This window comes from Salmo trutta, chromosome 33 (genome assembly GCF_901001165.1).
Source record: "Salmo trutta chromosome 33, fSalTru1.1, whole genome shotgun sequence".
Lineage (NCBI taxonomy): Eukaryota > Metazoa > Chordata > Actinopteri > Salmoniformes > Salmonidae > Salmo > Salmo trutta.
The window spans coordinates 35,090,600-35,106,866 of record NC_042989.1 but is presented as its reverse complement, the minus strand read 5'-3'; the positions used below and the strand labels follow the sequence as shown (position 1 = coordinate 35,106,866).

The 16,267-nt window shown below is 41.6% G+C and overlaps 1 protein-coding gene across 1 annotated transcript in view; it reads right to left on the bottom strand.

The window, feature by feature from the left end:
- Positions 1-783: 783 nt before the first annotated feature.
- The window catches only part of cnksr1 (connector enhancer of kinase suppressor of Ras 1), a 90,170-nt gene continuing 74,686 nt past the window's right edge, over positions 784-16,267 (bottom strand). Inside the window, exons 16-20 of the mRNA XM_029730729.1 lie at positions 12,600-12,673; positions 12,268-12,338; positions 7,401-7,521; positions 6,899-7,080; positions 784-2,563 (exon numbers count right to left, since the gene is read on the bottom strand). Of these exons, the coding sequence (XP_029586589.1) occupies positions 2,159-2,563; positions 6,899-7,080; positions 7,401-7,521; positions 12,268-12,338; positions 12,600-12,673 (853 nt within the window). The 3' untranslated portion in view covers positions 784-2,158. The remainder of the gene's footprint in view (positions 2,564-6,898; positions 7,081-7,400; positions 7,522-12,267; positions 12,339-12,599; positions 12,674-16,267) is intronic.

Sequence of the window (16,267 nt, the reverse complement as noted above, 5' to 3'; positions counted from 1 at the left end):
GTGCTGTTTTTCATGGTTTGGGCTAGGCCCCTTAGTTCCAGGGAAGGGAAATCTTAACGCTACAGCATACAATGAAATTCTAGACGACTCTGTGCTTCCAGCTTTGTGCCAACAGTTTGGGGAAGGCCCTTTGCTGTTTCAGCATGACAATGTCCCCGTGCACAAAGTGAGGTCCATACAGAAATGGTTTGTCGAGATCGGTGTGGTAGAACTTGACTGACCTGCACAGAGCCCTGACCTCAACCCCATCGAATACCTTTGGGATGAATTGGAACACTGACTGCGAGCCAAGTGTTATCGCCCAACATCAGTGGCCTGACCTCACTAATGCGCTTGTGGCTGAATGGAAGCAGCAATGTTCCAACATCTAGTGGAAAGCCTTCCCAAAAGTGTAGGCTGTTATAGCAGCAAAAGGGGGGGGACCAACTCCATATTGATGCCCATGATTTTGGAATGACATTTTTTGGAATGGCCATGTATGTAATTTTCTGTAATTCCAAAAAGTAATAATTCATGGCTTATGACGTGTTCATATGCTATCTGGGGGGCCCGACCTCCATCCCCCCCACCTTGTGGGGGCTGCATGCTACGCTAGAGGAAGGTTCCCACTGTTATCATGCTAATTGCTACTAATTCCAGCAGAGGTCAATAGTATTTATCAAGGACAGGCAGTACTGTAAAATAGTGCTACCAAAACCTTGTCAACACTTTTATCATAACTTATTTCAGCAGTGAACGCAAAACAAAAGTCCCATTTTCTGCCAAGATAAATCTCAATAGAAATTTGAAGAAATGATATTGCCATTTTATTGCCAGTTTCACCTGACCATCAGTTAGGACAATGGCTTCTTGAATGACAAACTGTTTGCAAATGAATGCGTTCATCACTTGTTCTTTACTGCATTTGACACAGGCTCAGTCACCAGTGAGGATCCCTACTGCTCAGAATATATTGAATCAATATATTCAATATGCATTGGGAAAACTAAGCTTTCGCTCACACACAAACACACACACACACGCTGAGGTCTGGGAACAGATCTGGGAGCAGTCTTACATGTTAACCTTATCAGGTTAAAATAAACAATGATTGCCTTTGATCTATAATAACTATGTCATAATGTTGTCCATCAGGCAAGATCGGAACTTATTCTGTGCAAAAATATATACAATCTACGTTTAAAAAAGTACAATACATTTTGTTACGTGACATTTAACATTCTATGTACATAAGAGGCATACAACACGGATATAATTTACCTTTAAATCTCCTTTAAAAATCTTAGCCAAAGATATGTAACAGTAGAAAAGACAGTCCATAACATCCCATGACTACAGTATATATCTATCAACACAGAGGGACACTTGAAAAAATAGTTTTTGTCATATGAATATCGTAACTTGAATTCTGCAAGTTTGGCGTGATACAATTGGCATGGAAAGACAAACCCTGTCTTTCCTACATCAACAACAGTCAAAAACTATTTAAAACAAAACCCCCGAGGGCCCAGTGTTTATCCTGACCACATTACCTGACCAGGAAAAACTCCATAAGAAATCACAGCGATATCTACAGTCATGAATCACAGCGATAACCAGAGTCATGAATCACAGCGATAACCAGAGTCATGAATCACTGCTCAAACTAGAGTCATGAATCACTGCTCAAACTAGAGTCATGAATCACTGCTCAAACTAGAGTCATGAATCACTGCTCAAACTAGAGTCATGAATCACTGCTATAACTAGAGTCATGAATCACTGCTATAACTAGAGTCATGAATCACTGCTCAAACTAGAGTCATGAATCACTGCTATAACTAGAGTCATGAATCACTGCTATAACTAGAGTCATGAATCACTGCTCAAACTAGAGTCATGAATCACTGCTCAAACTAGAGTCATGAATCACTGCTCAAACTAGAGTCATGAATCACTGCTATAACTAGAGTCATGAATCACTGCTATAACTAGAGTCATGAATCACTGCTATAACTAGAGTCATGAATCACAGCTATAACTAGTCATGAATCACAGCGATAACTACAGCTATGAGTTTTCCCTGGTTAGGTCATATGGTTGAAAAAAACTCTATGCCCTAACCATACATTTCTGATGGTAAGTAGAGAAACCACCATCAGATCAGTTCAGTGGCGTCTCATATGTAGAAGTAATTCTCTCGGCTAGCAGGACTAGCTACGTCGTCTGTGCTGCTCTCTGCAGTCACTGATTGCTCTGACTGTGGCTCTACATCCGAGTCGCCTGCTGCCTTCTTCATCGTACTTGACAACGATGGCTCCGCGTCTACCAGCATCTCCCCGTAGCCAAGGCTCAGTCCATACGCAGCCTCTGTTTCCACGGCAACCGCCTCCCCCATCTCCCCAGAAGACGATCCAGGGGGCGTGTCCTTTGTCTTGGCAAGAGCTTTAGCCCGTTGGACAGCCAGTTTCTCGATCTCCAGGTGTAAGTCTTTGTTATGTTCTTTCCACTGGCAGTACTTCTGGGACGTCAGCTCAGAGTCCTCCAGCACCTTGTTGATGAGTTGGAGCTCCGCCTCTTTATCCTAGAAGCACATTGAGAACAGATGGCCATTTACATTAACAAAAATTCACACTAAGTTAACGTTAGTGTTCATATTAGTACACTATAGCTAAGGCCAGAAGTTTCTCCTGGCTACGTGACCTGGGGCCAGGCAGGAGTTTCCCCTGGCTACGTGACCTGGGGCCAGTCAGGAGTTTCCCCTGGCTACGTGACCAGGGGCCAGTCAGGAGTTTCCCCTGGCTACGTGACCTGGGGCCAGTCAGGAGTTTCCCCTGGCTACGTGACCTGGGGCCAGTCAGGAGTTTCCCCTGGCTACGTGACCTGGGGCCAGTCAGGAGTTTCCCCTGGCTACGTGACCTGGGGCCAGTCAGGAGTTTCCCCTGGCTACGTGACCTGGGGCCAGTCAGGAGTTTCCCCTGGCTACGTGACCAGGGGCCAGTCAGGAGTTTCCCCTGGCTACGTGACCTGGGGCCAGTCAGGAGTTTCCCCTGGCTACGTGACCTGGGGCCAGGCAGGAGTTTCCCCTGGTCAGGTCACACAGTCAGGGCCATACCTATAAGTGCCGCTATAAACTGTGTGACTGACCAGGTGAATCCAGGTGAAAGCTATGATCCTTTATTGATGTCCCCTGTTAAATCCACTTTCAATCAGTGTAGATGATGGGGAGGAGACAGGGTAAATTTTCAACCTTGAGAATATTGAGACATGGATTGTGTATGTGTGCCATTCAGAGGGTGAATGGGCAAGACAAAAGAGTTAAGGGTTTTCCAAGCTCAACAGCTTCCCGTGTGGGTCCACCACCCAAAGGACATCCAGCCAACTTGACACAACTGTGGGAAGCATTGGAGTCAACATTGGCCAGCATCCCTGTGGAACGCTTTCGACACCTTGTAGATTTCATGCCCTGACGAATTGAGGCTGTTCTGAGGGAAAAAGGAGGGGGGGTGCAACTCAATATTAGGAAGGTGTTCTTAATGTTTTGTACACTCAGTGTAACGGTTCCTTTTCCAACTTTCTAGGCCATGGGGAAAACCACTTGGGGAAAGAGGTCTTCTATCATAGACAACCAATTTAGAGTAGAACATTGGTTGGCCACACTACTTGGAGAGAGGACACTTGTATGAAAGAACACAATGAAGGGCATAACATCGGTTAAAGAAAGGTGAGACTACCTGTGGACAGAATCCCCATATGGTGCACTTAGAACAATAAATAATCATTTATTACACTTTCATAGCACTATTCTTAACATAAATACATCTCAAAGCGCTGTAAAGCAACAAAAAACAAGCTATTTAAAAACAACATCACTAATCATCATGATCGACAGTCAAGAGACAGAAGGTTGAGAAAGTTCATGGTTTGAGCGAGGTCAGCGGAGGGAGGAGGTGGTCCAAGGGGCGAGCCGGGAGCAGCACGTTGTCATCACAGTGATGCCATCCACGCCGTCTGAGGCCTCGTGGTAGGACTCAGTCAGATGAAGTTAGAGTTCTGTACTAGACACTGGACTAGTAGCTAGATGGCTACTATTCACTACTACCAAAATGCAGCAGCCCACTTGGATGAGTCTACGGCAGTCATGAGGTGCCAGAAAGCACACCACACTTCAATGGTAATTCAGGAGTAGCCTTATATCTTACATGCTGACCACAACGCTCGCGTTACGTGCGCTCGCGTTGCAAAATAAATCTACACATCCATGTTATTCAATAATTTCATCCAAACTGCAAGTCCCACCTCTCCCATCTCCTCATTGGTTTTTAGGAGCATATACCCATGTGGGTGATTGAAAGATGAACTGAGGTTTACACTCCACTCCAGTCCAGTTGGTGGTGGTAATGCACCTTAAAGTTAGTTGCTGACCGCCATATAACGTCCATAGAAGATCCACCATCTTTGGTCTCAACTCTAGGTTTGTAATGGAAAGATGGTTACAGGACTGTCAAACACTGTCCCAATTTCTTACTGTCGGTGCCGAGGGGTTCATGCTGATTGTACGGAGATTGTGACAGCCAGTTAAATGGCGTCCCTTGACAGGGCAAGAACAAGATGTATGTCAGGAAAAGTGCAGTATTATCATAAGGAGACTTATACTTGGAATAAGGAGGAGGAATGGAGGTTAAAAAAAAAGAGTCAGAGGAGGTCAGAGAGAGAAAGACGGGAAGAGGGTGAACTTGAGTCAGTTAAAAATGTCAGGGAAAAGGGAGATGGTTTGTTCAAGAAAAACGGTAGAAAGTGTAAGCAGAGTGAGTTGAAGACAGGAGGAGAAATGGAAGTGAATGAGGGCGAAGTATCGGAGGTGGTAGGTGCCCGAGGGTTCTCGGATCTCGAGGCTTGCACCGAGGGTCAGGATAAAGATGAGTCTGTGACCGTAGGAGTGAAGTTTTTGGGAGAAGTGGACCCTTGCCCTTTGGCTGATCCATTTGTGGTTTCAGGGCGAGTGAAAACAGAATTGGATGCTGTGGAATCGGTGAGGGTAACCAGAAGTGGTCTTGTGATAATTGTTTGTGTTTCTGCTGGTCAGAGGGATCAGGCGCTCTGCGTTAAACGAATGGGGGCAAGAGATGAGCATTTCACTGTAAGGTGAAACCTGTTGTATTCGGCGCATGTGACCAATAACATTTGATTTGATGGGAATAGTTTTCCTCTCAAGAAAAGGGCACCATTGAAAGTGATTACTGGGGTAGCAGTACATGTGAAAGCTGACAAAGTGAAGGGGAAGATTCGCGGTGTTTGTGATGCTCGTTGTTTTGTGTGAAGCAGTCAGGGTAGCGTGAGTGATGAAACAGAAGAGGTGTCTGTTTTTTGAGGTTTGATGTTGAGTCTTTGCCTGACAAAGTGACGTTAGGATATATAAGTTATCCTGTACAAGCTTTCGTGCTGAATACATTACGTTGTTACAAGTGTCAAGCTTATGGGCATGTGACAGCAGTGTGTAGGAGGGAGGTTCCTAGGTGTGACAAGTGTGCAGAAGTGCATGGGACAAAGGAATGTGTGGCATTGGGGAAAGTAGTGGTATGTGTTAATTGTAGGGGTGCCCATGGGGCTGGGGATCAGAAATGTCCCGCGCGAGAGAGGCAGGTTGAGGTTTCCAGGGTTAGTGTAGAAGTAGTTGTCATATGCTGAGGCAGGGAAGAAAGTAGAGGAAGATGAGTCAAGGGGAGGGATCCTGAGAGGAGTGGTGTGAGTAGTAGATCTGTACCAGTACAGAGGGTAAAACCAACAAGTGATATATGTTTCAGTGGGATTGGATTTATAGCAATGGTTATCTGTACTGCAGGGATGGAATGTAAGTTGCAGAAAATGTAGGAGGTGGTGGCAGCTGCAGAGAGGTATGTGGGTGTGCAAGACTTAACATCAGAAGAGTTACAGGGTGTATTAAGTGGTGGTGTCCCATCCTTTCAGGCAGTTGGCCTGAAGTAGGACTAAATAGATTTAAATAGTAGAGTATGGTGTTTATTTATTTTTTATTTTATTTTTAGTGAGTGTAGTGTTAGATGGTAGGGTATTTGTTAATTTTAGCTTTTTTTTTCAAGCAAAGTATAAGGGAGTTGGCAGTCTAGTAGGTGGCCGTTGGTAATGCAACATTATTGGACGCCAACTGCTGTTAAACCTCATCGAAGAAGAAGACTGAAGGAGGAGATATTACTAGAAACTAACTAACCTTTGATCTGTGGATTCATTATCGGAGTAGAGGACCTTGTGCATTTCAGGTAAAATAACAACCCAATGTTTATATCCCAGGACAAATGAGCTAGCAACAGCTAGCTAGCTAAACAACCATGAATGTTTCATGCATTTCGACCTGTCCCCAAATGAATATAGGTGGTTCAGAGTTCGTTTTGATATATCAACCTGAGCGTCCTGATCGCGTCTGGTGTGGATGGACAAAATCAACATGCTCGCGATGGCACGAGCGTGCCTGGTCTAGTCAGCATGTTAGTCCTCCATACGGTCATGGTCATCTCTGTACACCACTGCCTCAGGGCTTCTTCTCCATCCTCAACCTCTGGACAGTTGGCATAAGCGAATCAAAATGTTGCATGCTAGCCAGCTAACATTAGCTAGCTAGCCAAAAACCAACCGTCAACTTCAGTCTTGAAAACGTGCTGGATTCAAACTATAATAAGCTAAATCAATAGTTCATTCATAAAACAAAAAGTTAGTAGGGAAAAATTCTATAAAAACAATTAATTATTTACAAATATTAACAAAATGTACAGGAGCGCTCTGCCTTGGTGACCTCAAGGCAACATGGCAACCAATACAATATGAGGTCACATAAGTAGCACACTTAAGCAAAAGGAGGGACACGGCATAGTTGGAGAGGCTTTAAGCTCTGAGGCTTGACCCTAACCTTGAGTGTGCTCTGCAGCGCGCGGAGCGTGTGGGCCTTCTCGTTGATGACCGGGTTCTTGTTGCGCCGGATGAAGGACTTTCGGAAGTGGTCTTGGGTCTGTGGCTGCTTGCTGCCGATCAGGGACACGCCGCCCTCCTTCAGTCCGTGGAATAGCACATCCATCTCATCCTCTGGAGCTCCTGGTGGGAGGGGGACAGAGGAAGGGAGGGGGGAAAGAGAGCGAGAGAGGGAGAGAAAGATGTGGCTGTAATTGTATGTTTGTATGCATTGTATGTTTTCAAGATTTCCACACCAATAAAACTTAGACATTTTATTAGTACTAATGGCATATTTGAAATATTGGGGAAAGACAGGCAGACAACATGGAAGGAAGAGACAGGTGAATCCCCCAGGACATTGGAGCAATCTGGGAAAAATGAAATAGATGAGCAGCTAATTGACTTCCCCTATATGACTATTCTGTCACCTTGTGGTGAAACAGAGAAGTGTTGTACTGTACCTGGGCTTCTGCTGAGCCCTGTGGGTGGAGCGGGCACCTGAACCTTGTTCTTCTTCTCTTTCTCCTCCTTCTCTTTCTCTTTCTCTTTCCTGGCCCGAGGCAGTGTGTTGGACAGGGTTTTCTGGTGTCCAACAAACACAACATATTAGATTATTATGGAACCTCACTAAACAACATATTAGATTAGTATGGAACCTGACTAAACAACATATTAGATTCGTATGGAACCTCGCTAAACAACATATTAGATTAGTATGGAACCTCACTAAACAACATATTAGATTAGTATGGAACCTCACTAAACAACATATTAGATTAGTATGGAACCTCACTAAACAACATATTAGATTAGTATGGAACCTCACTAAACAACATATTAGATTAGTATGGAACCTCACTAAATAACATATTAGATTCATATGGAACCTCACTAAAGAACATATTAGATTCGTATGGAACCTCACTAAACAACATATTAGATTAGTATGGAACTCACTAAACAACATATTAGATTCGTATGGAACCTGACTAAACAACATATTAGATTAGTATGGAACCTGACTAAACAACATATTAGATTAGTATGGAACCTCACTAAACAACATATTAGATTAGCATGGAACCTCGCTAAACAACATATTAGATTAGTATGGAACCTCACTAAACAACATATTAGATTAGCATGGAACCTCACTAAACATCATATTAGATTAGTATGGAACCTCACTAAACAACATATTAGATTCATATGGAACCTCACTAAACAACATATTAGATTCATATGGAACCTCACTAAACAACATATTAGATTAGCATGGAACCTTGCTAATCATCATATTAGATTAGTATGGAACCTCACTAAACAGCATATTAGATTAGCATGGAACCTCACTAAACACCATATTAGATTAGCATGGAACCTCACTAAACAACATATTAGATTAGTATGGAACCTCACTAAACAACATATTAAATTAGTATGGAACCTCACTAAATAACATATTAGATTCATATGGAACCTCACTAAACAACATATTAGATTCATATGGAACCTCACTAAACAACATATTAGATTCATATGGAACCTCACTAAACAACATATTAGATTAGCATGGAACCTCACTAAACAACATATTAGATTAGCATGGAACCTCACTAAACAACATATTAGATTAGCATGGAACCTCACTAAACAACATATTAGATTAGTATGGAACCTTACTAAACAACATATTAGATTAGTATGGAACCTCACTAAACAACATATTAGATTAGCATGGAACCTCACTAAACAACATATTAGATTAGTATGGAACCTCACTAATCAACATATTAGATTAGTATGGAACCTCACTAAACAACATATTAGATTAGCATGGAACCTCACTAAACAACATATTAGATTAGTATGGAACCTCACTAAACAACATATTAGATTAGTATGGAACCTCACTAAACAACATATTAGATTATTATGGAACCTCACTAAACAACATATTAGATTAGTATGGAACCTGACTAAACAACATATTAGATTATTATGGAACCTCACTAAACAACATATTAGATTAGTATGGAACCTGACTAAACAACATATTAGATTATTATGGAACCTCACTAAACAACATATTAGATTAGCATGAAACCTCACTAAACAACATATTAGATTAGTATGGAACCTCACTAAACAACATATTAGATTAGTATGGAACCTCACTAATCAACATATTAGATTAGTATGGAACCTCACTAAACAACATATTAGATTAGCATGGAACCTCACTAAACAACATATTAGATTAGTATGGAACCTCACTAAACAACATATTAGATTAGTATGGAACCTCACTAAACAACATATTAGATTATTATGGAACCTCACTAAACAACATATTAGATTAGTATGGAACCTGACTAAACAACATATTAGATTATTATGGAACCTCACTAAACAACATATTAGATTAGTATGGAACCTGACTAAACAACATATTAGATTATTATGGAACCTCACTAAACAACATATTAGATTAGCATGAAACCTCACTAAACAACATATTAGATTAGTATGGAACCTGACTAAACAACATATTAGATTAGTATGGAACCTCACTAAGCCACATATTAGATTAGTATGGAACCTCACTAAACAACATATTAGATTAGTATGGAACCTCACTAAACAACATATTAGATTAGTATGGAACCTCACTAAACAGCATATTAGATTAGCATGGAACCTCGCTAAACAACATATTAGATTAGCATGGAACCTCACTAAACAACATATTAGATTAGTATGGAACCTCACTAAACAACATATTAGATTAGCATGGAACCTCGCTAATCATCATATTAGATTAGTATGGAACCTCACTAAACAGCATATTAGATTAGCATGGAACCTCACTAAACACCATATTAGATTAGCATGGAACCTCACTAAACAACATATTAGATTAGTATGGAACCTCACTAAACAACATATTAAATTAGTATGGAACCTCACTAAATAACATATTAGATTCATATGGAACCTCACTAAACAACATATTAGATTCATATGGAACCTCACTAAACAACATATTAGATTCATATGGAACCTCACTAAACAACATATTAGATTAGCATGGAACCTCACTAAACAACATATTAGATTAGCATGGAACCTCACTAAACAACATATTAGATTAGCATGGAACCTCACTAAACAACATATTAGATTAGTATGGAACCTTACTAAACAACATATTAGATTAGTATGGAACCTCACTAAACAACATATTAGATTAGCATGGAACCTCACTAAACAACATATTAGATTAGTATGGAACCTCACTAAACAACATATTAGATTAGTATGGAACCTCACTAAACAACATATTAGATTAGCATGGAACCTCACTAAACAACATATTAGATTAGTATGGAACCTCACTAAACAACATATTAGATTAGTATGGAACCTCACTAAACAACATATTAGATTATTATGGAACCTCACTAAACAACATATTAGATTAGTATGGAACCTGACTAAACAACATATTAGATTATTATGGAACCTCACTAAACAACATATTAGATTAGTATGGAACCTGACTAAACAACATATTAGATTATTATGGAACCTCACTAAACAACATATTAGATTAGCATGAAACCTCACTAAACAACATATTAGATTAGTATGGAACCTCACTAAACAACATATTAGATTAGTATGGAACCTCACTAATCAACATATTAGATTAGTATGGAACCTCACTAAACAACATATTAGATTAGCATGGAACCTCACTAAACAACATATTAGATTAGTATGGAACCTCACTAAACAACATATTAGATTAGTATGGAACCTCACTAAACAACATATTAGATTATTATGGAACCTCACTAAACAACATATTAGATTAGTATGGAACCTGACTAAACAACATATTAGATTATTATGGAACCTCACTAAACAACATATTAGATTAGTATGGAACCTGACTAAACAACATATTAGATTATTATGGAACCTCACTAAACAACATATTAGATTAGCATGAAACCTCACTAAACAACATATTAGATTAGTATGGAACCTGACTAAACAACATATTAGATTAGTATGGAACCTCACTAAGCCACATATTAGATTAGTATGGAACCTCACTAAACAACATATTAGATTAGTATGGAACCTCACTAAACAACATATTAGATTAGTATGGAACCTCACTAAACAGCATATTAGATTAGCATGGAACCTCACTAAACAACATATTAGATTAGTATGGAACCTCACTAAACAACATATTAGATTAGCATGGAACCTCACTAAACAACATATTAGATTAGCATGGAACCTCACTAAACAACATATTAGATTAGCATGGAACCTCACTAAACAACATATTAGATTAGTATGGAACCTCACTAATCAACATATTAGATTAGTATGGAACCTCACTAAACAACATATTAGATTAGCATGGAACCTCACTAAACAACATATTAGATTAGCATGGAACCTCACTAAACAACATATTAGATTCGTATGGAACCTCACTAAACAACATATTAGATTCGTATGGAACCTCACTAAACAACATATTAGATTCGTATGGAACCTCACTAAACAACATATTAGATTAGTATGGAACCTCACTAATCAACATATTAGATTATTATGGAACCTGACTAAACAACAGATTAGATTCGTATGGAACCTCACTAAACAACATATTAGATTAACATGGAACCTCACTAAACAACATATTAGATTAGCATGGAACCTCACTAAACAACATATTAGATTCGTATGGAACCTCACTAAACAACATATTAGATTAGTATGGAACCTCACTAAACAACATATTAGATTAGTATGGAACCTCACTAAACAACATATTAGATTAGTATGGAACCTCACTAAACAACATATTAGATTCGTATGGAACCTCACTAAACAACATATTAGATTCGTATGGAACCTCACTAAACAACATATTAGATTCGTATGGAACCTTGCTTTTTTATGAGTGAACAGAAAGAGGGGACAGCGAGAGAGAGAAAGAGAGTGAAAGAGAGGGAGCAGGTGCCGCATACTAGAGCAATCTGCCTTGGACATTTATTCTACAGCATAGTTTTTATACCAGGACAAACTAAGGGGCCCTATAGGCATGAGTCAGTTAAGAAGACATTGTAATTTACCGGTACAATGATGGCCTGGCAAGTGGGGTAATAAATAAAATACAATAATATAGTACGTTATAAGACAGACATCACAATATGAAAGGACAGAGACACTTGTTATTCACACCGAGAGAGAGAGAGAGAGAAAGAGAGAAAGAGTGTGTGTGGTGTGTCTCCTCACCGTGTAGATCTTGTTTCTGCGTGGTGAAGGAGAAGACCCCTCATCCTCAGACTCCGTCTCACTGTAACACTCTGTCCACAAAGACACAATCAACCTTATCATTAAAACTTCCGCTTGTCCAGACCTGTTGTTCTAGTTTGCAACACATTTGGAATGTTACCCTGACACAGACGATAATCTCCATTCAAATGTGTTAGTCCAGGAGGAGTAGGCTGGGAAACGAGCTTGTAAATCTATTTTTGATTTTGCTACTATCAAGGACAACAATAAGAAGAAAAATGGTGATGAAATATATAATTATCCCATCAAATCTAATGAAAAGTTTCTTCTACCCTCTTCGCTGTCCGGTGGTCCTTTGTGGAACTTCTTGTGTTTCTGTATGGCTGTGATCAGACAGTTGATCCACCTGCAGAGGAAGAGACAGTGTTCACTCAAGGGCCTATATTTTTTTATTTCACCTTTATTTAACCAGGTAGGCTAGTTGAGAACAAGTTCTCATTTACAACTGCGACCTGGCCAAGATAAAGCAAAGCAGTGCGACAAAAACAGCAACACAGAGTTACACATGGGATAAACAAACGTACAGTCAATAACACAATAGAAAAATCTATATATAGTGTGTGCAAATGTAGAAGATTAGGGAGGTAAGGTAATAAATAGGCCATAGAGGCGAAATAATTACAATTTAGCATTAACACTGGAGTGATATATGTGCAGATGATGATGTGCAAGTAGAGATGCCGGGGTGCAAAAGAGCAAGAAGATAAATAACAATATGGGGATGAGGTAGTTGGGTGTGCTATTTACAGATTGGCTGTGTACAGGTACAGAGATCGGTAAGCTGCTCTGACAGCTGATGCTTAAAGTTAGAGAGGGAGATATAAGACTTCAGCGATTTTTGCAATTCGTTCCAGTTATTGGCAGCAGAGAACTGGAAGGAAAGGTGGCCAAAGGAAGTGTTGGCTTTGGGGATGACCAGTGAAATATACCTGCTGGAGCGCGTGCTACGGGTGGGTGCTGCTATGGTGACCAGTGAACTGAGATAAGGCGGGGCTTTACCTAGCAAAGACTTATAGATGACCTCGAGCCAGTGGGTTTGGTGATGAATATGTAGCGAGGGCCAGCCAATGAGAGCATACAGGTCGCAGTGGTGGGTAGTGTATGGGGCGTTGGTGACAAAACAGATGGCACTGTGATAGACTACATCCAGTTTGCTGAGTAGAGTGTTGGAGGCTATTTTGTAAATGACATCGCCGAAGTCAAGGATCGGTAGGATAGTCAGTTTTACGAGGGTATGTTTGGCAGCATGAGTGAAGGAGGCTTTGTTGCGAAATAGGATGCCGATTCTAGATTTAATTTTGGATCGGAGATGCTTAATGTCTGGAAGGAGAGTTTGCAGTCTAACCAGACTCCTAGGTATTTGTAGTTGTCCACATATTCTAAGTCAGAACCGTCCATAGTGATGCTAGTCGGGTGGGCGGGTGCGGGCAGCGATCGGTTGAAGAGCATGCATTTAGTTTTACTAGCATTTAAAAGCAGTTGGAGGCCACGGAAGGAATGTTGTATGGCAGTGTAGCTCATTTGGAGGTTTGTTAGCACAGTGTCCTAAGAAGGGCCAGAAGTATACAGAATGGTGTCGTCTGCGTAGAGGTGGAACAGGGAATCACCAGCAGCAAGAGCGACATCATTGATGTATACAGAGAAAAGAGTCGGCCCGAGAATTGAACCCCGTGGCACCCCCATAGAGCCTGCCAGAGGTCCGGACAACAGGCCCTCTGATTTGACACACTGTACTCTATCAGAGAAGTAGTTGGTGAACCAGGCAAGGCAGTCATTTGAGAAACCAAGGCCATTGAGTCTGCCGATAAGAATACGGTGATTGCCAGAGTCGAAAGCCTTGCCCAGGTCGATGAATACGGCTGCACAGTATTGTCTCTTTTTCGGTGGCGATTATGATATCGTTTAGGACCTTGAGCGTGGCTGAGGTGCACCCATGGCCAGCTCGGAAACCAGATTGCATAGTGGAGAAGGTACGGAGGGATTCGAAATGGTCGGTGATCTGTTTGTTAACTTGGCTTTCGAAGATTTTAGAATGGCAGTGCAGGATGGATATAGGTCTATAACAGTTTGGGTCTAGAGTGTCTCCCCCTTTGAAGAGGGGGATGACTGCAGCAGCTTTCCAATCTTTGGGGATCTCAGGGGTTACAACAATTTTGGCGGATCATTTTAGAAAGAGAGGGTCCAGATTATCTAGCCCAGCTGATTTGTAGGGATCCAGATTTTGCAGCTCTTTCAGAACATCAGCTGTCTGGATTTGGGTGAAGGAGAAGCGGGGGGGGGGGGGGGGGGGGGCTTGGGCAAGTTGCTGCAGGGGTGCAGAGCTGTTGGCCGGGGTAGGGGTAGCCAGGTGGAAAGCATGGCCAGCCGTAGAAAAATGCTTATTGAAATGATCGATTATTGTAGATTTATCGGTGGTGACAGTGTTTCCTAGCCTCAGTGCAGTGGGCAGCTGGGAGGAGGTGCTTTTATTCTCCATGGACTTTAGTGTCTGAAAACTTTTTGGAATTACTGCTACAGGATGCAAATTTCTGTTTGCAAAAGCTAGCCTTTGCTTTCCTAACTGACTGTGTAAATTGGTTCCTGACTTCCCTGAAAAGTTGCATATCGCGGGGGCCATTCAATGCTAATGCAGAACACCACAGGATGTATTTGTGCTAGTCAAGGGCGGTCAAGTCTGGGGTGAACCATGGGCTATATCTGTTCTTAGTTTAAATGTTTTGAATGGGGCATGCTTATTTAAGATGGTGAGGAAAGCACTTTAAAGAGCAACCAGGCATCGTCTACTGACGGGATGAGGTCAATATCCTTCCAGGATACCAGGGCCAGGTCGATTAGAAAGGCCTGCTCGCTGAAGTGTTTTAGGGAGCGTTTGACAGTGATAAGGGGTGGTTGTTTGACCGCGGACCCATTACGCACACAAGCAATGAGGCAGTGATCGCTGAGGTCCTGGTTGAAGACAGCAGACGTGTATTTAGAGGGCAAGTTGGTCAGGATGATATCTAAGTGGGTGCCCATGGTTACGGATTTAGGGTTGTACCTGGTAGGTTCCTTGATAATTTGTGTGAGATTGAGGGCATCTAGTTTAGATTGTAGGACGGTCGGGGTGTTAAGCATATCCCAGTTTAGGTCACCTAATAGTACGAACTCTGAAGATAGATGGGGGCAATCAATTCACATATGGTGTCCAGGGCACAGCTGGAGGCTGGGGGGGGGGGGTCTATAACAAGTGGCAACGGTGAGAGACTTGTTTCTGGAAAGCTGGATTTTTAAATGCAGAGGCTCAAATTGTTTGGGCACAGACCTGGATAGTATGACAGAACTCTGCAGGCTATCTCTGCAGTAGATTGCAACTCCTCCCCCTTTGGCAGTTCTATCTTGTCAGAAAATGTGGTAGCTGGGGATGGAAATTTCAGGATTTTTGTGGCCTTCCTAATCCAGGATTCAGACACGGCTAGGACATCAGGGTTGGCGGAGTGTGCTAAAGCAGTGACTAAAACAAACTTAGGGAGGAGGCTTCTAATGTTAACATGCATGAAACCAAGGCTTTTACGGTTACAGAAGTCAACAAATGAGAGCGCCTGGGGAATGGGAGTGGTGCTGGGGGCTGCAGGGCCTGGATTAACCTCTACATCACCAGAGGAACAGAGGAGGAGTAGGATAAGGGTACGGCTAAAGGCTATAAGAACTGGTCGTCTAGTGCGTTCGGAACAGAGAGTGAAAGGAGCAGATTTCTGGGCGTGGAAGAATAGATTCAAGGCATGTACAGACAAGGGTATGGTAGGATGTGAGTACAGTGGAGGTAAACCTAGGCATTGAGTGATGATGAGAGGTTGTCTCTCTAGAGGCACCATTTAAGCCAGGTGAGGACACTGCATGTGTGGGGGGTGGAACAAAAGGGCCATCTACGGCATATTGGGCAGGGCTGGGGGCTCTACAGTGA